Below are 24,018 nucleotides of genomic sequence, written 5' to 3' on the forward strand. Positions count from 1 at the left end.
TCCGCGGCTGGGAACGGGCCGAGGAGGGAGCGGCGTGCGGCATCCTCCGCATTGTGCGAGCTGCGGGGGAACGGCGCGGAGGTGCGGCCGCGGGGCTCCCCGGCGCCGCCGTTAGCCGCGAGCCGCCGAGCAGCGAGGGATGCTTTTGTGTGCAACGGCGGGCAGCGGCGGAGCCGGCGGGTGCCATCGCGGGGCGAGCGGGCGCAGCCCTCCCGGAGCGAGCGGCCGGGTGCGATGCTGAATTAGGCTCGTGTAGCCCGAGGGCGGGCAGCGGTCCCCATGGCGAGCAGCCGGAGCATCGAGCTGGAGCACTTCGACGAGCGGGACAAGAGGCAGCAGCGCGCCGGGCCGCGGCGCGGCGGATCGGGCTCGGGCGGCGGCGCGGGGCCGCGGGGCAACGGGCTGATCCCCAGCCCCGCGCACAGCGCCCACTGCAGCCTCTACCGCACGCGGACTCTGCAGGCGCTCAGCTCGGAGAAGAAAGCGCGCAAAGCCCGATTCTACCGCAATGGGGACAAGTACTTCAAGGGCTTGGTGTATGCCATCTCCAGCGACCGCTTTCGCTCCTTTGACGCTCTCCTCGCTGAGCTGACCCGCTCCCTGTCGGATAACGTGAACCTGCCCCAGGGCGTTCGCACCATCTACACCATCGACGGCAGCAAGAAGCTCACCAGCCTGGACGAGCTGCTGGAAGGTGAGGGGATGTGGGGGGGTCTGCTGGCACGCCAAGAAGCTGAGGGAGACCACAAGGGCGAGTGGGCTGCAGCATCTGCTGCTAAGGCCTTGCTTTGGCAGCAGGGCATGTCCACTCGTCCCATCAGAGGTGGGCTGGCAGTAACAGTGGGTAAGCAAAAGGTGCTTCTCATCTTTAAGAACCTCAAGGAAGTTCTCGGCTGCCCTGCAGTCAAAACCGTTTGTAGGAAAGGGAAATGTTTTAATTTAGTTCCCTAACTGTTACTATGCTGTCACTGGTGCCTCACAGCAGATTGAGCTTTCCTGGGTGCTGTGAAAAGGGATGTTTATAGCTTCCCACTTACTAAAACAAACCAGTGTAAAGCCCCACGTTCAAATACAGCTGGTGTCCATGCTCTTAAAGGAAGATAGCTACCTAAATCCCAAAGCATTTAAGGAATTGAATGCGATTCAGAATTGTCTCTTAGTAACCTTTGATAGTGAGAGTTGCTGCAGTGGTTGCATAGACCTTGAGAATCTGAGTAGAGCAGGGCTTCACTACTTCTCACAATCATACAGTACCCCAAATTGGAAGGGTCCAGAAGTACTTCTACTGAATGAAATATACACCTCTTGTTTGTATGGAATGATAATTGCTAGGACAAGGAAGAGATAAGCCCGTAAGTGCTTTCTATAGCTTAACTTACTGTCAGGTAAGCATGTTCTGTAGCTTCCATTTTAGCCTACACCATCTTTTTGAGTTTGAAAATGTAAACAATTGTCAGGTGTATTTTGTCATAAGCCCAAATCTGGGTACGTGAAAAGGCACCCCAAGTTAGATGTACAGATACGCTACCATACAATCATTACAGAGTTTGAACTCACCTGTGGTGTCAGCTGGGAGGCTCCAGCTTTCCAAATACGGTTTAATGGCACCAGATTGCATGGGCCTGTTTCATCTTTGCAGGACCAATCAAATTACTCAGCTTAAGCCTCAGCTGGGTGTTACTTGTACCAACTTTTTCTGTTTGCCCTGAGGCAGGCCACAAAGGTCAGGATCATTTGACGACCCCCCCCCCCCCCCCCCCCCAACAGACTTTTGTCCTCCCAGCTGCTAACTGTTGTTGGTGAGGTTCAGGTGATGAAATAATTTCTGTGGTAGAATACTCAAGTGTGCATAGAGGATTCATGTGGAGTAGTAAGTGAAACATAGGTATGAATTTAATATATGAATGGTGACTGAATTTATGTTGAAGAATTCTTTGATCAGGATAGAGACCATTGGCTGGTGCTGTGTGCTACGTCCTGGACTTGCTCTGACTTCTTCGCTCTGTAGATGGAGCAGGGATGGGGGAAAGATTTTTATTTCTGCAGTATAATAAGAGGGAATTCTCATACATTTGATTCAGCAACTTCCCTCAAAGGGGATCCCCCACTGCTACAAAGATTTTGACAGAATCAAAGGTTTGAAGAAATCTCTAAGAGGTTTCAATCAAGGTTTCAAAGAGGTCCAGTTGTCAACTCATCACCCACCCTGTCCACTAAACCATGCCCTTAAATGCCACACCTTCACATCTGTTGAACCACCACCAGAGAGGGTGACTCCACCACATCCCTGTGTAGTCTGTTCCAATGCCTCACCACTCTTTCTGAGAAAGTTTTTCCTAATATTCTACCTACATCTCCCCTGCAGCAACACAAGGCCAATGCCTCTTGTTGCTTTGATTGCAGAGTGCACACACCTGCAGAATCTGTAAATACATGCACATTCCAGTTAAGACAAACTTCCTCATGATCTCTTGAGATGTCTTACAGTGTTACAAATGCTAAATTTAAACACTATTATAATGTGATGGAAAGCACAGCAATAGTAGAGTAGCAAAGTCCTAGACTACATCAAGTGAGGGGCTAAGCCCACATGCAGCAACTGTAGACAATAGAAATGGGGGTGGGGGGAAGAAAGAAGAAAAAAATAAAACTGTTTGCCCTTGGAAGGCCTCTGGTACACAGGGATCTCCAGCAAAATATTCTTGTCACCTCTGCCAACCCTTTAATGATGTGTGGGAAGGGGTGGATCCTAGTGGTTAATTTAGAAATAACTTTAAAAAAAAAAAAGAAAGAAAGGAAAAGAAAAGGAAAAATAGGAGCTGGAGTGTGGATGTGGATGGTGGGAAAGCAGATAAATGAAATCCTGGATAATCTAATGGTAAGTTTGAGTGACTTTTGAAAAGTTGGAGAAAGAATGAATCTTAAGCATCCATGCTTAAAAAACATAAAGAACAACAACAAAAACCTTGCTGTATAATCATGTAAATTCAGCTTATTGTCTCATAACTACATTTAAGTTAATAACTGAAAGCAAAAACTGACTTCCTGTCTCTTCAAATACTCATTGAAAGCATGACCTTTGTCATTGCACTTCACTGGAAGAATAAAGCAAAGCAAGTATCACAATGAAAATGCCACTTCCTTGCTTGCTCTGTAAAATGAAAGGGAAAAGAGTTTCCCAATTGCTTTGTCATCTATCCGTGACCAACACAATTCTCAGGAATCTTAAGAAAACCCTGTAACATCATAATTGGATTAGTAAGTTCTCCAATAAGCCTGCCAAAAACTTTACCAGTATAAGTCTAATCACAATACAGAAATAGGGAGCAACATACAGTGATGGGGAAAAAAGAAAAGTAGTAGTGAATTCATCATTCCTTGAATTTCTCTGAACTCTTCTCCAGCTGGTTTTTGTTTTTAAGAGGCTTGGGAGATTATTTATTTATTTATTTTCCATCTTGCGTTTCTCTTTTTCTAGCAGAGCAGACTTGATCTTTTTGAATAAGCAAAGATTGGTAATACACTGAATCTTGAATTGCAATATACCACAAATAGTTTTGTATGGTGTTTGGTAGTATTACATTTTTAATCTTTGGAAAATTAAAATGCCACTGTTCATACCAGCTACAGGCTGAACATCAGCTCAAACATAGCTACTTAATGTAATGCCTAATTATTTGACTAGCTTGTTTGCATACCATCAGTGTCACTGAAATACTGCATGGAGTCGCAGCAGTTGAGGTTCACTAGTGATAGCTCTCTGAGTTCAGTAGAACTTGAGGCCATGGTCACCCTTACCAAGTCAGAAAGATGTGCGTTAAGCTTCCTTTGACTCCAGCCTGTACATTTAGCTCTTGGACGCTGACCTACCCCAAAGCAAGCTCTTTGTGGCCTAATTGCTGTTTATCAGGTTAGTGCCTATTTTGGATAAAAGCTGACAACATCAAATTCTGTGCTGCAAGAGTCCAGATTGGCTGAATTGAGTCATCAATGCATGTTCTTCAGGATTTGGGTGTATTTGGTTGTCTGTTTTGAACGAAAAACAGCTAAAGCACAGGCATACTGTCAAATTCAAATATTATGGTCACAGGTTGAGTCACCTTAATAAATGTGATCTTGGCACAATTTTATTGAAATCTGACAAGCTCTATTTTCAGCATATTGCTTTTCTTAACTGGATCTGACAGGCAAAAACAGCAAAAAAACCATGCTTTGCAGGACCAATCCTCAGCAAATTTCATTTATATTTCCAGCCCCTGTAGATTAGGAAACATTATGGATCATGAGTTTGACAGCTTTCAATGCTTTCTTAAGCTGAGAGGAGAGAAAGATTTCAGTGTCTGCTGATCTCGTTTGAGTATAGAAATCCAGAGAGATGATGGATTAGGGAGTGTTATGAATTTCATTTGGCTTTGTATGTACCTTTACTACCTGATGCCACTCTGCTTTACTTTTGATTAGTAGATTCAATGTACAATTTTTAAATTATCATTAACAATAATGTTAGTTTTGTTTCTGTTCTCTTCCCAAATTAGCTGATTAAACATTCATCTAAACCCTTTGTTGTCTTTAGAAAAGCAACTTCTCTAAAGCATAACACAATGGTAGTAGAAAGTGCCGTGCAATTCTTTATCACTGAAGCTTCTGTTTGACATCAGTACTGGTTATGCCCTGTCTTTTCTCTCCTGTGCTTTGATGTGTGGAGAGGTGGAGAATCAGTGTGTTTCAAAAGCAGACATTGCACAAAGTACTTTCTGCCTGCGACTGTTATTGCATATTACATAAGAAGTAACACATAGTAACCTAAGTTGTAAAAAGATGTCAACTGTTTACAGGTTTGTTGTAAACCTGCAAACCCACATCCCAGGAGATGGAGGAAGGGGAGATGGGGAAAGGGAAGGGAGATGGGCCTAAAAAACAAAACAGCAGCAACAATCTGAAGGGGAAAGTTAATTTACTAACTATAATATCAGAATGCAAGATAACAATACAATATAATTGGAATTGAGGCTGATAAATCAAATAAAATGGGATACAGTGTCCAAAACCAAAGGCCTTACTCTAATGCTGAAGGTGAGACAGCTAGGGAGCACACATACAGAGATGAGCAGAAAGGGAAAAGGGAATGTCTTGTAACTTGAGAAATTTTATCTTTCCCTCTGAACAGAAAATGGAAATGCAACGTCCCCTGGGGTATGCAGTTGTTCTTTTCTCATAACCAGGTACCCAGAACTACTGGCAGTTCATGGAACTGGAGTGTTAACTCTTTAACTCGCAGTGCACTACATTATGTTATGATATGGATTATCAATAACAAACAACAACAAAAAAATCATAAAACCATGACATTCTACCTCTTATTCCACATCACTATATCATGCTTAATATATATACAAACAATAATTAACATGCATTTATATACACATATATATACACATGGAATTACTGACTGCACTCCTCCAACATCAAATTCCCTTGTAGTACACACTGAATGTCCCCATTTTTCTGCATTTTACCCACCAATTGGATCCAGGTACCTGGGCAAAACAGTTCCATGGAGAGATTTGCCCTTTCTAGAAGCTAGAAGGACCCAAACTGCTTTTTCCTAGCACGCTCTCTGCATGTACAACAGGGTTCATATCTCTCTGTATGGTACATAGGGAGCTGGATTGGATAGGACCATCTCAGTTTATAAATAAATACTTGAGTACTGACCAACCAGGCGTCTTCTGCAAAATGCTTATCCCAATGCTTAAATGTTCTGCCACCCACTGCTTTTATCATGGTCTTTAACAACCCATTGTATTGCTTATTTTTCCAGAAGCTGGTGCATGATAGGGGATATGATAAATCCACTCAATGCCATGATTTCCGGCCCATGTATTTACAAGGGAACTTTTGGAGTCCCATTATCTGACTCAGTTCTTTCTGGAGAGCCATGTTGCCACAGGACTTGTTTCTCAAGACATAATATGGTGTTTCAGGTGGTAGAGTGGAGTACTGCTTATGTTTTAAGCCACCCAGTAGTTGCCTCCACCATAGTAAGCACATAACATGTACCATTGTAAGTTTGGTGCAAGGTGATATAAGCCTGCCAACTTCCCCATATTTCTACTTTTGCCATCACCCTTCCTCCCAGAGAGGTTTCATCCTCTTGGCTTGTTTAATTCTGGCATATATTTCACAGTCATAAATAACCTGTGCAATAGTGTCCATATAGTTAAGTCCACCCCTTGGTCTCCAGCCCCTTTATATGTTGTATCTCTTCCTTCATGGCCCAAGGTTTCACGGACCCACCAAGCTTGAATAATTCACTCTCATTTTGCCCGACCAAATCTATTTGAACCATCTCAATTTCTGCAGCTCAATCTATCTGATGATTATTGGTTATTTTGTTCTTCATTAGCCTGACTCTTGGGTACACGAGCATCTACATGATGCAGCCTTACAACCATATTCTTTATTTAGACAGCAATGTCTTTCCACAGTTCAGCAGCCTAAATCCGATTTAAGTTTCTGTGACTACTCAGTGAACTGATTAGACCAAGAATATATTTTCTTGTCAGGGCAAATAGATGAAACGAGTTACAAACTAATTGCCTAATTGTTGTTACCAAAAGGTATAATTACCTTCCTGTGCTAAAGTCCAAAGCTATAACACTTAAAAGAGGCAGGAAATCTCTAAAAGGTGTAACAAAGAATGATAAAATGGAGGAATAAAAGGATTTTAAAAGTAAAAAGAATTTATTGAGTTTATGTAGTTCCACAGTCTTGAGGCAGTGTGTTGTGGATACAAAATACTGACATAATTGTTATTTCCAAGCAAAATAAGTTAGTCCCACCACTGTAAACCAACTCATTTCCGCAAGAGAAGTGTAATCTGCCTACAACTTATTTACTTACTGCAGAGGAAGCAGTCAGTACTACGTAGGGTTTATACCAAGATCCCTCAGCTATTTTCCTAAAGCTTTTTAGAAAGCTTGGTCTGGCAGTTGAGGCCAGAAGATGTTCAGAGGTCCCTTCCAACTTGAACAGCTCTGTGATTCTAAGATACCTTGTAGGAAGCTATTACTTGTACCTTCTGGCTAAATAAAGTCAAAAGAGAACTATAAGCAGTTAGCCGTCTGCTATAATTCTTGTCATTGCACCAGGTTTTAAACATTGCAAGGGGAATATAAGCGCTTTATACAGCAAATGCTGGTAACTCATACAGGATTACTGGAGGTGACATGAAAGAACTGTTAAAAAAAAAAAAAAGTATGAGGAAGGAAGTTCTGTGAAAGAAAGGAAGCAAAAAAAAAAAAAAAAAAGAAATCTAAATAAAATGTAACTTTACATAAAAGGATTGGTTTTACTTTTTTATACATGCTGTAAATACACTCAACTTTGTCACAGAGGATGCTCTGTCACAGTCCTTACATTGGAAGGTTAGTTGTTTTAACTGCCACACTATACTGAAAAAGTGCCTTTTGACACTCTTAAAGTTAACGAGTTCCACCAAAAGAAGATGGATGTGAAATGCATACAAAGCATACCAAGAACCCTGATTTGTCCTACCTGCTTCAAAGTGGAATGTGCTTTCAAAAATGTGGAGAACAATGCGGTGCTGGTGTTTTTTTCTTCCCCTGTAGACATGCTACTGCTTGTGTCAGCTGTATCATTCTCTGTTACACATTGTGTCATTTAAAATGCAGTGCTCTATGTGACATGCAGAAGATAACAGTGCTTGTTAACACTTTGCAAAACCTAACCAGAAAATCTTGTCCAGGCACTTTAGTTTCAAATATCCTGACTCAGATTTTTGAGTGTTATGTATTTCATTTCTTCTTCATCTCTTTTCCTATGCATATCTAAAGATGTATGGCTGAATTTTGGAGAATTTGTGTATGCTCCAATTCCTCACTCATGCAGTTTTGTTTTAAGAGAAGCTAAATACTTTCCCCATTAATAGTAGTATTGAATAAACTGATGGCAAAAGAACTCTTTCATTAAATGAGTTTTTGAGCAGACTAAACAGTATTTAGACAACTAATGTCTTCAGCTATTTATCAATCGGATTGATCAATATGATCTTGTTTCCTCTTTTCATCAGTTCTCTCTTTACCATGGTGGGAGAGTGGTGAATATTTAGTTCAGTCTGTGCTCTCAGTAACCGAAATCCTGCAGTGTGCTTGAACACGCTACCAACATGTGGGTCTTCACGAACAGAGTACCTGATTACTAATGCAGAACAAGTTATTGAGAGGCAGGTAGCATTTCCTGAGTAATAGGCAATATTTCACATCATCTATTTGTGGCTTTTTTTTTTTTTTTTGGTTTTAATAAGACATAGAGAATCAGCAAACTTACTCTATTTGTTGATTATATTGTGACTCAAAATGTCAACAGATGTTATTCATTTTATGCTAGCATATGGCCCATTTGAAGAATTTCTGGTGGTAGCAGAATTTCTTCCTTGAAGAAGTGTCACTTTTAGATTGCTCTGGGTACCGTTGTGAAGTGTTGGATGGATGACACATATGTTCTGTTGAAATTATCATGCCAGCTTATAAGGAAGTTGCATACTTCTGCCAAAACTGCTCTGCAGGCTGGCTAGGCTTCCCACTGAACAGTTTGGCTGCGTTTAGGGCCCCAGCTTTAACCTGTGCTGGTGATTCTTGCTTTTCGTTTTCACACATACATACATAACAGTATAAAGATGTAAAACCACTATTAACACTATATTTCATATCTTTACCTACAAATTCCTGTGTGGTATTGGTGAGTAACTTCACAGTCAGGTTGAAAAACTAGGGAGCTGTCTGACTCTTGTTAATGTTGTAAGTCAATGACACTCTATTAACAGTAGTGTAACTGCTATGAGTACACACTGGTTAAGACTAGCATGTATTCACTTCAAAATATTTTAAGATGGTTTCAAGTGGAAAGTGAGCCTTCAAATCTTAAAACTCACAGTATTTAATTCAATAATGAAAATATATGAAGCATTGTTTATGCATGCGTTTGAGTTATGTCAACTTTATGTGGTAGATTTACAACTTAGTTTAAAAGCAACAGCACAATCAAAATGCCTACTGAAGTCTCAGAAAACGATTTTCTTAGTGAGTGTAACACTATAACACAATGGAAAGCAAGGCAGTAATAGCAAGGTAGCAAAGTCCATGGCTGCCACAAGTAAGGATAAGCCCCAGTGCAGTGGCCATAAAACAAAGGAGGGGGACATAGAGAAACAAAGGGAAAAAAAATCTGATTAGCCTTGGGAGGCAACAGGTACACAGGGGTGCACCCAAGCTTTAGTTTTGTTAGGATGTCAGCCAGCATCCAGGAAAAGAGGCTTGCTTCCTCTTCTCTGAAAGAACAACTTGGTAAAGAAGCAGTATGGAATAGAGCTGTTGTTGTTTTTAATTTAGCTGTGTTTTCATGATTATCTCATTTGCCTTTTAGCAAGGACAGTGTATCTTATGATTTGTCGAACATCAGGGGTTTTGCTGATCATGCTTAGCATCAACATTCTTGTTTAATTGCTGCTTTCTCTGCAACATTTGCAAGAGGTACTCTAATCCCTGCAACTGTAGCTTTTTAATTATTATTTTAGTTGCCCCACCTCCATCCAAAGGCACTTTATGAAACTTAACATAAATTGTACTGTGTTTAGCAAGTAGTAGTGACATTTCCTAGGAACCAGATAGTTGCTTAATTGTTTTGCATCTTTGCTTTTTTAAAACCTACTAGTGACAAGATGGCAAGGCAAGGGATAGCCTGTTTGGGTGTAATAGCAGTAGGTGCAAAACAGAAGGGAAAGCATCTGCCTATCTTAGAAAGGTCAGCGAGGTCCTTGGGTAGGCAGTGGTCTCCAGACAAGACACTTTTATCCCCACTGCCAACCCTTAATTGAGGTTGGGGAAGGGGTGGAGCCAAGATCCACCCCTTCTCTGGCAGCTCAGGTACTTTGCATGCTGCTGAGCTCCCCTGGCTTGGCCCTGCCTTCCCACCAGGTGCTCCATCACTGATTCAAGCTATGACCTAGTGTTTCCTACACACTAATATTTTAGTAGTGCTTGCTTCACTTCCTTGTATTTTCTCTTAGGGGTTCAAAAAGTTGTTTGAATGCAAAACTAAACCACAAAACCCACTTCTGAGAGAATGAAAAAGTAGTTTAGGATCCGTAGAGTATTTCCCTATTTACAAGTGAATATGAATTGCAGGTCATTACGCCCTCTAGTCTATGAACTTTTGAACTGGAAGGCATTTGATTAAGCAGTTACCATCACCTACCATTTCGTGCCTATAAGATTTTCACCCCCCCCCCCCCCCCCAGTTAACCAGTACTGGGTTGACTCAGTTGCAACAATGGCGACCAAAATTGTATACAGGAGCCCATAACACTGTAACATGATAGAAAGTGCAGCAACAACAGCAGAATAGCAAAGTCCAAGCAAGCGAGGACTCACTCAGATGTAACAGGTGAGGGCACAGCAACAAAAGAAAGAATTTGCTTACCCCACAGAAGGACACAGATAGCCAGGAACCTCCAGAGAAACTCCTTTGCCTCCACTACCAACCCTTAAATGAGGTCTGGGAAGAGGTGGATCCTGTCTCACCTCTACATGCACCTGAGCTCTCCTGGGTTGGCCCTGTCTTCCCACCAGGTGCTCAATCACTGGTTCAAGCTGTGACTTAGCATTTCCTCTACACTGTGGCTATATGTTAAGGTTACACATGTGAAAATGTCATAAAAGGCACATAGAAAAATAGCAAAACTTATCTATACATGTGATTTGATTTATAAAATTATCTGATTCATTGTTAACAATGTTGGACTTGGTTTGACTGATTTAAACAACAGCAATCAGACAAATTAGAAACAGCCACCAATTAAAAGAAATAATTGGCTTTGTGTGTGTGAATATCATCTGAATTAATCCCAAGAAGATTTAAAATCGGTCCACATGTGAAAGCTATAGACAAATATTATATACAACGTTACAGTTCTACGTTTCTCTACCTACAAAATAAAATGAGGTAGTATTTTCACAAATGTCTTGACAATTCTTGCAAATAGATTTGTGCAATGCATTGTTTACTTAGAAGGATGGCTAAAACAACAATTCAAACAATATCACAGTGTTCCAAAACTAATGGTGATTTTTATAGGCTTACTTCCAAGAATACCGTTTTCTAGGAAAGTTGCCTATAGTGAACTTTATACCTGTGATTTAACTTACCCCTGCCATTTTTTATTTCTTTGTTAAGTATGTAATACAGCTGTATAATCAATTGGATGCCCTGTTAAGCCAATCACATTGACAGTTAATTCCTAGAATGGCCAATGTATCAGTCTTTTTGCAGAATGTAACAAGCAATTTGTTTGCAAAAGTCTCAGTAGAACTTAGAAACTATGGGTGAAGTCCTGGCTGCAGTGAAATATTAGAAGCTTAAGCACTAACTTTAGTAAAATAAAAACATCCTTTGTCTTGTCTTTCAAATTATGAACAAAGGAAGTCCGTGCATGCATTTTTCTCTCTTGTGCTATTGTGCCATATATACTACATAGTATACATATACTATGCCTTGCAGGTGTAGTAAAATTTGTTTTTCATGTAAAAACCTTAATTACCAATTTTAGTTTGTATGACTGAAACGAGAAAGCAGCATGCAGTTTAAAACACTTAATGAATAATCTGTGACATGCTACAATTCTCAAGTGATTATTTTGTTTCTCTATCTGCCATGTATAGGAAATCCTGCAATTAGCTTTGTCAGATACACTTTTTGGAAAGTTAGAACAATTTTGCTTCACATTAAGACTTGTTTGGATGCAGGTGAAACAAGTTATTTGAAATTCATTGTCATAAGAGATGAAATTTTTTTTGTTGTTGTTAAAAGCACTTCCTATTTTTTTCATCTAAAGAGGAAAACTAATGTGTAAGGACCAACAATAAGAAATCGTTAATAAACGAGTATTGAAGCCAGTTCAGATCACTAGGGAGTAAACTGGTATGAACCACCAGGTTTTACACTGCTGTTATAAGTGGATGAAGATCTGTTTTGTGTATACTGAGTGAAGGATTTTAACAGGATGAATTCCCCTCTTCTGATGCAGTATGACTACACAGGTAGCATAGGTCATGTTCTGTGACAGTGTAAGGAAGATAATCTGTTAAGGAATCTGAAAGTTAGAATAGGCTATTGAGACTTCTCTATGGTAAATCTAGCAAAGGGACCTGTGTTCTCTACTTCTGCTTCCGTGTGTGTAACAATTTATTTCAAGTTGCAGATCCTGCTTCTGATAAGTCTTCAGTTTCTTTTCCAGATTTGTTAACTTAAGTTTAAATCAGACTTATCTTGTAAGCATTCATTTTTGTGTGTGTGTGGTTTTTTTTTTTGTTTTTTTGTTTTTTTTTGTTTTTTTTAAACCTTCAGAACAGAGTAACTGTAGAGATAAAAATGTGGTGTTATTTTGAGACAGGGTGTTACAGGAAAAGGCTTTTCCTGCTTTCCCATTGTAATGACAACTGCTTATTTGTTGAGTGTTAAGGTTTTTTTTATGTGTTTATTTCAGTCTTTTCTATTTGTTTTCTGAGGAGAGGAGGCAGCAGTATTTTCTTTTAATGTTAATGATTTAGGGTGTGCCTTCTTTTCTAGCTTGAAAGGATAATTGTTAACATGTTCAGTGATATTGAGTTTTGAGCTATCTTGTAGTAATTTTTGCGAGAACTCTAAACTTCTACATATGGTTGCACAGGCTGTACTTCAGAGATTACTCTGAGGTAGGAGGTATCTTTGTGTACTGATGCTTATTTAGAAACTTTGAGATGCTAGGGGCACTTGGTGTGCTTAGAAAATTATCCTTGTCCATAGAGTGTTGTCAGGTTTATTTATACATAAAGATTGTTACTTGATGTTGATTAAACTTTACCAAAGACTTATACAAATCAACTTGAAATCAAAAGGTCAGGGACTGTCCAAAGTTTAATGCCTGGTATTATGAACCTAGTATAACAACTAAGTTCTGTTTATATGTTGTTTTCAGAGGAAATAATAGTTAGCATTCTTAAATGTCTTAAAAACCTGTGAGTATGCACACACACATTTGGAAGACAGAAAAAAAACCAACCCAAAGCTAATTCCTAGGTGCACTGATAGAAAGTTTAGCATATAATATAATAGTGGAAAAATGTCATCCCAAGGGTTCTGTATCACACAATAAGCTAACAGCAGAGAGGAGAATAACAAAATGATTTGAGGTTTTCTTTTCTCACACAATACATACTATCAGAATCTAATATCCGATTATCATCTTGCATGTAGATTCTGCATCAGCAATATGAGGAGGTTTGTTCCTGTTAACTCCCTGTAAAGTAAAAAATAGATGTCTGTAAGAATTAAAACTTATAACTTAAATGAAAACAAGAGCATACTGCTATTGTCTGTGCAACTCCGTAGCATTTATGATATTAATAACAGTATTTGCATGAATGAGAACTACCAGCTTCTTTGAGATACCTTGTATGTGGTAGCTCTGTGTTTAGAACTAGAGAGCTCATTAGAAATCTCATTAGAAATTGTTTAGAAAGTAACCATGGTCTTTCAGAATTTAGTATTATTGGATGTAGTGCTATTTCAGGCTAACAGGACACACTAATGAGATATCTCTGGAGGCTCAGACTACCAAAAAAAAAAGCAGTTGACCCATGTAGAATTGTAGGGTAATTCAGTTTGGAAGGGACTTCTTAAAGGTCACCAAATCAAGCATCTTGCTCAAAACCAGTCTGATTAAATCAAATTTCTCGAGCCTTGTTGCAACTTAGCATGTGGTTCTGTGGCAATGCAAACTTCTTAGCCACCCCAGTTCTTCCTAAGCTGTGCATCTGTAGATTGGTTTTGTTTGTTCATTTTTTGTGTGTGTGTGTGTTTACCTACCACAAGTGTGCATGCAGCTACATGGGTATTCCATTCCAGAAGCTTGTGGGCTGAAAACAGCTCATTTTCCTCTGTTTATTTTTTGGAAGAAGAGATCTTTATATCAGTTGCTGTTTTGTGCATATTTTCATCTATGAATATAAGGAAATATAAATATCTAATAAGTGGGAGCAAGTGGATGGGGCCAGGCTCTTTCCAACGGTGTAATGGGCTCAAACTGGAACATAGGAATTTCAATATGAACATAAGAAAAAAAATCACTTCATTTTGAGAGTGACAGAACTGGAATAGGTTGTCCAGAGAGGCTGTGGAGTCTTCTCTGGAGATACTTAAACCCCACTTACCTGTGTAACCTACCATAGAGAGCCTCCTTTACTAGAGAGTTTGGACCAGATGTTCTCCAGAGGTCTCTTCCAACCCCTATAATTCTGTGATTCTTCAAGTTCATATTGCTGTTTACAGAAACATCCAACATGCACAAGAAAACTAAGACTCCTTAGAACCGCATCATGGCTGGTTTCAAGTACTTTGATGTAGTTGTCCTTTTATTATTCCTATAGTCTCAGTCTTGTTTTTAGACCAACAACCTCCACTGAATCCAAAAAGAGTTGACTACATTTCAACAGCATATCCTTGGTGTGAAGTCCATGTATACCTTCTGATGGTCAGGTCAGGGATCTTAAGATGCTCACATTTTGCTCACTCTGAAAAGAAATGGGAAATATTTTCAACATCCTTGTTACCCGTCATTGTATTGCATTGCTTAAACAGAGGTCTTTTGAAACCTACTGAAACCACTGCTGTTGGAATACAGGAAAACCACTGTTTCTGACAAATCTGTCATTATTTAAATTGATAAAAATAACTGCAAAATCTAAATTAAGAAAATGTCATCTTTTTTTTTTTTTTTTTTCAGGTGAAAGTTATGTATGTGCATCAAACGAACCATATCGGAAAGTTGATTATACCAAGAATGTCAATCCAAACTGGTGTGTGAACATAAGGACCGGGTCCACTCGATCCCTGACATCATTGTCCTCCACAAAGAGTGAAGTGAAGGAGAGTAAAGATTTCATTAAACCCAAATTGGTGACTGTTATTAGGAGTGGAGTAAAACCACGAAAAGCTGTGAGAATTCTGTTGAATAAGAAGACTGCTCACTCCTTTGAACAGGTCTTGACTGACATCACTGAAGCCATTAAGTTAGATTCAGGTGTAGTCAAGAGACTCTGTACGCTGGATGGAAAGCAGGTAGGAGATTAAATTGCTGTGAAAATCTAATAATTATGAATTACTCTAATTAAGTTTGTTTTTATAACTAAAGCTCTTATTACTATATAGGCTTTAACTTGCTTCTGAATAAGGACAATTAAGTAAACAGCATGTTTTTTTTAATTTCTATTCAAGAGATTGACTACTTTAAGTAGAAGAAAAAATAGTTTTTCATACACTGTGTTGTATTGCTAAACTAAGTGTTTATTATTTTCAGTAATTTAGTTTCACTTGAAATTTTTGAAAGTAAACTTGTTTAAAATACACGTTTTCAGAAGCAGTCATATTTTTAGACTACTGCATGGTGTCATGTTATATGAAAAACATTGCGGTCCTCTTCCATTTCACCTCTGCAGTTTGTTATTTAATAAACAAAAATACTGGAATGTCATCCTCAAAAGAGTAACTGAGATTGCAAAGGTCAAGAATTTTATCTGAAATAGCATTTCACAGGCAGTGTTTGTAACTTGCCTTACTTTTAGTTTTCAAATGGCAAAAACATGCTGTTGAGATTAATGATACAGTAGGTCTTTTATTCTAACCCAGAAATACAAAGGAGTGACCCAAAAGAACATTGTGCTGCACATGATAAAAGTGCCAGTAATGCATTTGCTGTTGATTAGTCTGGCTAGTGAGTCAGCTTTTTGTGTAGCAGGACATTGACACCTAATGCCATTATTTGACACTGATAGGAATTTTGACTGCTTTACAAGTCTAGTAATGCAGAGCAACATAGGCTGAAAAGTAGATCATGTTTGATACCTGATACATGGACTATGGTACTGTTGATTAAATATTGGAATCCTTGCTCATTCAAAAGATATTTATGCATATCTACATACCTATCTGTTTGCACATGCTACTTCTAAAGGTTTAAGTTTTGTTTAAGGAGAGCAGGAAGCTTGTTTTCCTCAGGCTTTTTATAATAGTAGTGGTCCTACAGACCACTGAAAAGCACCTGCTTCATGTTGCAAGTTGCTAGATAATGCACTGCAGGAAAAGTGCACTGATTCAAATGATCTGGCTGTGGGGTCTGTCTCTCTGGTTACGTTCTGTGTACTACAGATAAACTTTCTATAATCAAATGCTTGTAGAGAAGTACTTTTATGTATTTGTCTCACTATTAATACCAAAGAACAACTGAGTCTCTGATATTCAAGGGCACTACATATTTTTAGTTCTTGAATAGTTGTATATTGTGCGTTTTTTATTTGTTTGTTTGTTGTTGTTGTTGTTTTTTAAACGAGATTTGTTAATGAGATTTATTACAGGAGAATCCTTTCTAAGGATGTGCTTTGCTTTTTAAAAGTCCTGAAATGTGATTTAGTCATGTTTAATTTAATTCACTGCAAAATGGCTTTGAGGATATTTATTCTACAATAATTATTTTATGCCTATGAAGCCTTCTGTTACTGTCCCACATAAAAGTAATGTTATTTTCACAGGAAAATAGTTCAAAAAGATTCGGAAGAATTGGAAAGGCAACTGCTACAGTTTGGAGACACAGATCAGATTATATTCTCCTATGATTCATTGACACAATAGAAACTCACTAACCTGCATTTATGTGGTAGTTGCAGTGGTTCATCAGGGAGCAATAAAATTAACCAACTTGCAGTCAAACATTAAATTTCACATATGTTGCTTTCATATCAGTGTTAACTCATGGTGGACAATGACTGCCTTCAATGTGCAGTCAGAACAACTAATCATAAGTAATGCTTCAAAATAAGTGTAAGATTTCTCAGTGCTATGGAATCTCTCCTCCTGCCTTTCCCTGGTAGCCAGATTTAGACTGCAGATGTAGTTATTTTCAAGCAGAATAGAGATATTTCTATGTCCTGCAGGAAGCAGGCTGCACATATCCTTATTGCATGCTTGTTACTACTTCATCTCCACATAATCTGTGTGCATTTGGAAGAAAGGACTTCTTCTCTTCCAGCTGAGCTTTGGGAAGGAGCCTTTCCTTGCACAGCCACAGTACAATTATGATTTAAGGGATTATGCGATATAGTGACTCAGGTGGAATACCTGTGACTTTAGACACCAGGGTAATAAAAACCACCTTCTGTTTCTCTAGGCAGATAGAGATGTCTGGGGGGCTGTTTTTGGGAAAACAACAATGACAAAGCAAAGGGCTGACCCTGGTTTGAGGCAAAGAGAATTTCTTTCTTTCTTTGTTTAATACTGGTATACAAAGAGGTTGGTGCCCAAGGACTTTGTAGGGTTTGGCAAATAAAGAGTTGCTTTGCTGCCAATTGGTGGAAATTTCTGAGCCTATTTTCTCTAATGTAGTAATTGCTTATTCTTCTAAATCTGCAACAGAGGCAGATCTTTTATGTCCTTCCTATTGTTGGCACAGCTTGAAAGGCAACCATTAAAAAAAAAAAAAAAAGACTCTGTAAATGGCTACTTTCTTATAAATGTAGCTTTTGTGATTCTCAAGGTTCTCTCCCCACCCCCCTCTTATTTTAACTCTGAGGAAATACCATTTTTCTTCCTTTTTTTTTTTTTTTTTCCCCATCTTTAAGAGGCAGTAGGTAGTATGTGGAACTGATGCTGAAATTCAAGAGTTCAAAACATACATGTATAAAATTTGTATCCTTTTGAAAGGGATTGTGCGGTTCTCATTAACTATGGGACAGTTTTGTTTTCTGTCAATATATGGGTAGTAAGAAATGGAAATAAAAACCAGTGATCTATGAAGGAACCTTGTTTTTAATTTTGAACAGTATGATGGAAATATCTACAACACAAGTTTTGTGTACTCATCTGACTTCATTAATTTTTGCTACAGCAAGGCCTGATAATAACAGAGAACAACATTCATCTCACTTATTTTCCTTGATTACTTTGTAGGAAGGCAATTACCTAGTTTTAAATTGTAAGATTTTATAATATCTGGAAGGATTTCCTTTTGTCATCAGATGTGTAATAAATGCGTGATGTGATTTGGAGTATTAACACTGGGTAGTCTTAAGTACAGAATTTAGTCTACCTACATTTGTGCAAAACTTGTCATTTCATTTTTGTTAAGTAGCTAACATATAAAAAATTAATTTACAGAACTTCTGTGATTGGTTTTGAGGAAAAATAATCACATGAAATAACTAGGCTTTTACTTTGGTGTGCTGGCTTCTGCCATTCCACTTTTTGTCCTTCCGACATGCAGGTTTTCCTAATATATTTGTCTGAGCAGAGTGCTTTCCTTATTTGGCTGGGTTTTCCTTTCTCTATTCTCTGCTGGAATCTGTCACTTTCCTACTGTGAAGCAAGGACAGTCACACTGAAGCTTCTGCAGTTGGGAAGTTAACCCTTTGATATCTCTAAAGGCAGTGGAGCATTTCCACCTTGCCTTGGAAGCTTCAAGTAACAATTCTTGCAAAGTAGAAGGTAGCAACATAATAACATACAAAACATGGAAACATTATTTGCCACCAAAAAGAAAATGGAAAACTTTACTCCCAGAAGTCAATAATTTTTCAAGTTTGCATTGTATTTCAGTTTCATGGGTGAAAGTCTATATGCGAATTGAAAAGGTGGACGAGACATCTATACTATACTCCATTCTTAAAAATATTGAGAACATACCGCAAGTAAAACACACAAGTACACACACCTGCACGTCAGAGTAAAATCCATAGAGCAAGGTTTACCCAGTGCAAGAGTAAACCCAGTGCTAACCAACTTCATCTAACATTTGAAATAAAATATGACTTTGGGGAAAGATGGTCTTATACTAGAGTCTAGTATTGCTTCAGAGAACAAACATAGAGAGATGTCTGTCTATTGGGTGTAGAATAAAAATCATGTGAGTGTAAGAAAAATAATTAAAGTAGCCCAGTTGTTGAGGAAGTCATATGACAGGAAAGGAGTTCATCTAGGGATACTGCAAGGAAGTTTAATTTTTATTTTTATTATTTATTTATTTATTTTTTGTGCTCTTGTGTTTCTTTTTCTCTTCAGATTTTCAGTTGGTAGGCTCAGAACCGAAATCAGTGGTAATTTATTGCTAGAGGGAAGGAGGAAATTGTGTACTCAAACAGGAGATAATCTTGGCCTCTATCCATGGATATAGAAGTTTTCCTATCTGTGATTATTTATGGAAGGTGGCATTATATGAAACTATCTCAAGATTAACTGTGCCCTGATATAGATGCAGAGATCCGAAAAACACCCTAAATTTGAAAATGCACCTATACCACTTTTCCACCTAGAGATCTTCTAAAGGAACACTTTCTAAAGTAATTCCATTTAATATTGTCATACAAATGCCACGGGTAGGTAGTGTGTTCAGGATTTACCTCAAATAAGTATTTACAGCTTTTACCTCAGTGGTCATAGACTCATTACCATTCTGAGGAGAAATGAAAGTAAAATGAATTGAAAATGCAAGTACTAAGGATTTTGCTTAAAAGTATCAAAGTTATGACACTGAAAGTATTAAAGAAGGGGAAAAAAAATAAAAAAAAATAACCATCTAATGAGTCATCTAAGATGAGAGTCTTAAACTGTCAGTAAACAATCATGCTGAGAAAGCTCATTAGCTTTGTTCCATCTGCAAAAAAAAAAAAAAAAAAAAAAAAATTGAGGTCATGGCTTTCTGAAACAAAAGTATTTGTAATTTATTTGGAGGAAGAAGGTAGATAGGAAGGAACCTGTGTATCCTTTCTTTCTGCAAATAAAAAACCTAAAATAGAGTGCAGATAAATGGAGAACATATACCTCCTTCCTTTTCTTACTCCCACAGGGATACATAATTCTAGCTTTGGGGATGTGATGTATCTGTACTCAAAACATCATGGCTAGGGTCCTGTGAGTGCAGATTTAATCTTTTCCAGCAAGGTAAGGCTTAGATAAATAATCAGTAATACCAACTGCGATCAAAACAACAGATTAGTGAAGAAGGATGTTAAAATAACAGAGTATTTGTCAAAAAGAATATAAAAATCAGACTCTGATAGGAAGTCAGCACTTCTAAAGTAGAGAATGGTAACTGGACAAAAAAACCCAATAAACTGGTATTTTAACTAAAAGCAAGCATATGTGTACTGCTACAACTGGCATCCAACTTGCCAGTCTTTCTGGATCCACAGAGAGGATAAATCCTGTCGGGTTTTCAGTTTTTGTCTGCGCGCTCTGAGAGCTGACAGCACTTAATACAAATGACAGACTGCAAAGTGTGGGAAACAATCACTGCAAAGACAGTGGTGTCACCAACAGAAACACTGAATCTTTGCTGATGTATGATTACAATAATTTCAACACTGGTTTACAGTGTGTAGATGTTAGAATAAATGAAGGGTATGCAGTCATTGTCTGCCATCTGCCACACTAAGATGAAATCACATGACTTGGAAACTAAACCTTGGGAATTTGTTGTGTCCCGCTGAGCCTGGCCATTAACAGATAATTAGTCTGGTTTCAAAAAAAAAATCTTTTGAATTCATTCTGCAGCTGTCATATGCTAAACTAGAATTTGTTTCACAGGTCTGTTCTTACTTGGAGATCATGAATTCTTTTCCTTTAGCTAAATTATCTTTTTTTTTTTTTTTTTTTCTAATTCAGAAAATAGTTTATGGATTATCAGATCTAAATATGCAGACTTTTCTTAAAGAAGCCTGTGACACCTCACACTACAACTGCATTTGAAAGATTTAAGACTGATTTTTCCCTGTTCCTCTTCCTGGTAGCCTATGATCAGACTTTCTAGTTTTGAGATGCGTCTTTCAGGTTGTCACACTGATGGATCTGTTCTACTAGCTGCTGCTTAGTTGGCTGGAATCAGATTATCAGTCTCTTTAAGTTTTCTAAAGCAGTAATAACAGAATGCTAAAATAAAGACTTTCCTACTAGATTTATACCAGCCTTCAATAAAAACTCTATTCTCACCCATACAAAACTAATGGCAGGAAGCATGGGACAGACAGAAAGGAGAATATTCATCTTTAATTTTCAAAATATTAGTACCTGTTTAATTTGCGGCAAACCTCTAAGCACAGTAATCTGAAAACTGGTGGGAATGTGATGTTGAAGTAAGCAATACTGGCCAACCTTTTAAATAAAAGAGCTTTCCAGAACTTAAATGGAGCAATAACCCTATTTGTATCTTGAAATCTGTAAGCCTTACAAAGGATGATAGTATCTTTCTGTGGAGGCAGTGAAGTTTAGTGTTCTCATAGCACCTGTGACACAAAGTTGGCCACAATCATCTTCTGTTTTTTGAAAGCATACCATTTATCTTACGTTTTTAAATACTTGTTTGGTCTATGTTGAAGTCTAGTTTATTGATATATGGCACAGGGACTGTGCAATTGTAAGAGACTTTTAATGCTAAAGAATTTCAGAAGAAAACAAAGGATATAAAAAAAAAAAACAAACAAAACCCTGTAAGCTACTGAACTAAACTAGAATATGTTTAGAATGTTTCCAAAGAACATCCACTGCGTCTTTATCATTTACGCTGCTTGCCACAAATCTACCCTCAACACCTATATCAGATGGAAGACAGCCTACCAGCCATTAAGATTTTGTGACTTTGTGTATTACAGAGAAAGAGCAATCAAGAGTGTTGATGAAATTCTTGCCCCCTTCGATGCCACAGTTTTATATGGTACAATACCATAACACGATAGGATAACTAATCACATTAAATTAGGCACACTAATAGGATAGTGGGGTAACAATGCCCTAAGGTACAACAAATGAGGATAAACCCAAACACAGCAGCCAAGAACACAGAATCAAATGGAAAAAAAAAAAAAAAAGAAGAAGAAGAAAACAAACAAAAAAGCTACTTACCCTTAGAAGGCCTCAGGATCACAGGAATATCCAGCAAAATACCCATGCCTCCACTGCCAGTCCTTAACTGAAGTCTGGGAAGGTGTGGGTCCTGGCTCCTCCCTTGCTGGTTACTCGGGTACATTGCATGCACCTGAGCTCCCCTAGGTTGGCCCTGCCTTCCTGCCAGGTGCTCCATCAGTGGTTCAGGCCATGACTTAGCATTTCTGCTACAGGTGGACTTTTCCAAAATAATCCTGGAAAATGGGTGATGCTCTAGCTTTCTGAGCAAAGAGAATGCTGTACCTGATGTGCCTCAGGAAAAACTAGATCATGTTCACATACTACACTTGGCTTGATGCTTGATGAGTGTGTGAAGAAGCATAGTGCTAAGAAGTTTCCTGCTGCAATTAAGTGTCCCTGAAGCTCTAGGGCTTATGTAGGCAAATGTGTCTGTCCTTTGCTGATGCTCATGAAAGCTCTGATACATTATTGTGTAAATACAGTAGAGCAAATTTGTAATATTTGTGTAATTGGATATTTGAAAACTTCATATAATTATACTTTTTATTATTTACAGCATAATACAGTAAAATCAGTTCTATAAGCAGGGGAATTCTAAGAGTAAAAAGATGAACAGCTGATGAAGTCTGATTCATAAAGTGTCACTTGCAGTTCTGTATTCATTTTTCACTTTGTTTTCACACGGAAACAAAAAAAAAAAAAAATCCATGCAGTTTCAACATCAAGGAGGCTGCTGGTATAAACAGACAACTTATTTCTTTCAGCCCTGGAGTCTTTACTAAAAGGATTTGTTCTTAGTTATTTGAGGGTTGAGAATCTCACCATAGTCTCCATTCATGTACTATCAGAAAAACCACCATGGGAAATGGTGCAGACCAAGATGCAAAGGTGGTGTTGAGAAGTTTTGAGGGGGCTTCATTTACTATTTTAACTAGAAGCCTTGCTATAGATTTATTGACATTTTTTTTTAATTTAGAACTTTATTTGCCATTGCAGTAGATGAACCTATTTTAACTATGTCATTGATATATGTATATTTTAATGTCTAGGAGATATAAAATAAATGCTAATAGTAGGAGTGTGCCTTAGTCATTATACTGTGGGAAAATTTTCATGGTTAAAAAGTGTATGAAGAGATGTGCAGATGATAGGTAGGCAAGGCAGATGAACATTTAAATCTATTTTTGTTGGGTTTTGGTTTTTTTTTAGGAAATTTTTCATGCTCATTGAATACCTATGTATTTCTCTTAAGAGAAGGAAAGAGATGTCCATGATATCATTGTATGTAGGATGTACAAACTATTTTCTACCAACTGTCCTAGTTACAAAAGATAACATTATAATTAAAATTTTCAACTAGTAAGCTAAGGAAAACAAGAAGCATACATGCTCTGTTTTTTCTCAAGTACTTGGACACAAGTACTCAAGGAACAGTGAGGTATATTTACAGGACAAACTCTTGAGAATAAACTTTTGAATATCTCTATTAAATATGATTCCCTGTTCCCCTACTGCTTTCAGGTATGGAGCACGTATTTGTAATAATTTCAAAATCTTTTAGTATTTTTTTCCTCCTATTTATTCCCCTTCATCTGTAACAGCGTATATTGATGACAGTATCTTGAAATCACATCTGCATTAGAGGAAGAATATGCCTTAGACTCATTACACAAAAGAGGTTGAAAGTGGATCTTCCTCTCAACTGGAATCTTTTCCCAAAACTTTTCCAAAGTGGTAGTCACTGTGTTTCCATCTTGTCTCAAAAGCCAGTGGCTATTGGTTGTTTCCTGCTAACAGCAACTATTGCTGCTCGTTGCTCTGAGTTTACAGTTTTTGTTGCTGTAAATATCAGGAAAGCAAGGATGGAAAGCTGGAGTCCAATATTTTCACATTTGGTCTCTACCAAGAATCCTTGTTAGGACACTGGGTAAGAACTGCAACATTTCTTCATTTGCTTAAAGGAAAAATGTGCTCTGTGGAGATCAAAATGACTTGAAGTAAAAAAGCCATGGCAGGTGT

At 38.2% G+C, this 24,018-nt stretch overlaps 1 protein-coding gene across 5 annotated transcripts in view; it reads left to right on the forward strand.

Moving 5' to 3' along the window:
* The first annotated feature begins 279 nt into the window (after positions 1 to 279).
* DCLK2 (doublecortin like kinase 2) overlaps positions 280 to 24,018 on the forward strand; it is a 71,696-nt gene continuing 47,957 nt past the window's right edge. For all 5 annotated transcript variants that reach the window (XR_001554836.3, XR_001554837.3, XM_015861111.3 and 2 more), the window contains exons 1-2: positions 280 to 694; positions 14,840 to 15,174. Coding sequence is in view for 3 of the 5 variants with exons in the window: in XM_015861111.3 (XP_015716597.2) it covers positions 280 to 694; positions 14,840 to 15,174 (750 nt within the window). In the remaining 2 variants the exon portion in view is untranslated. The remainder of the gene's footprint in view (positions 695 to 14,839; positions 15,175 to 24,018) is intronic.

Source organism: Coturnix japonica, chromosome 4 (assembly GCF_054131305.1).
Source record: "Coturnix japonica strain WE chromosome 4, WE-NBRP24, whole genome shotgun sequence".
Taxonomy (NCBI): Eukaryota; Metazoa; Chordata; class Aves; order Galliformes; family Phasianidae; genus Coturnix; species Coturnix japonica.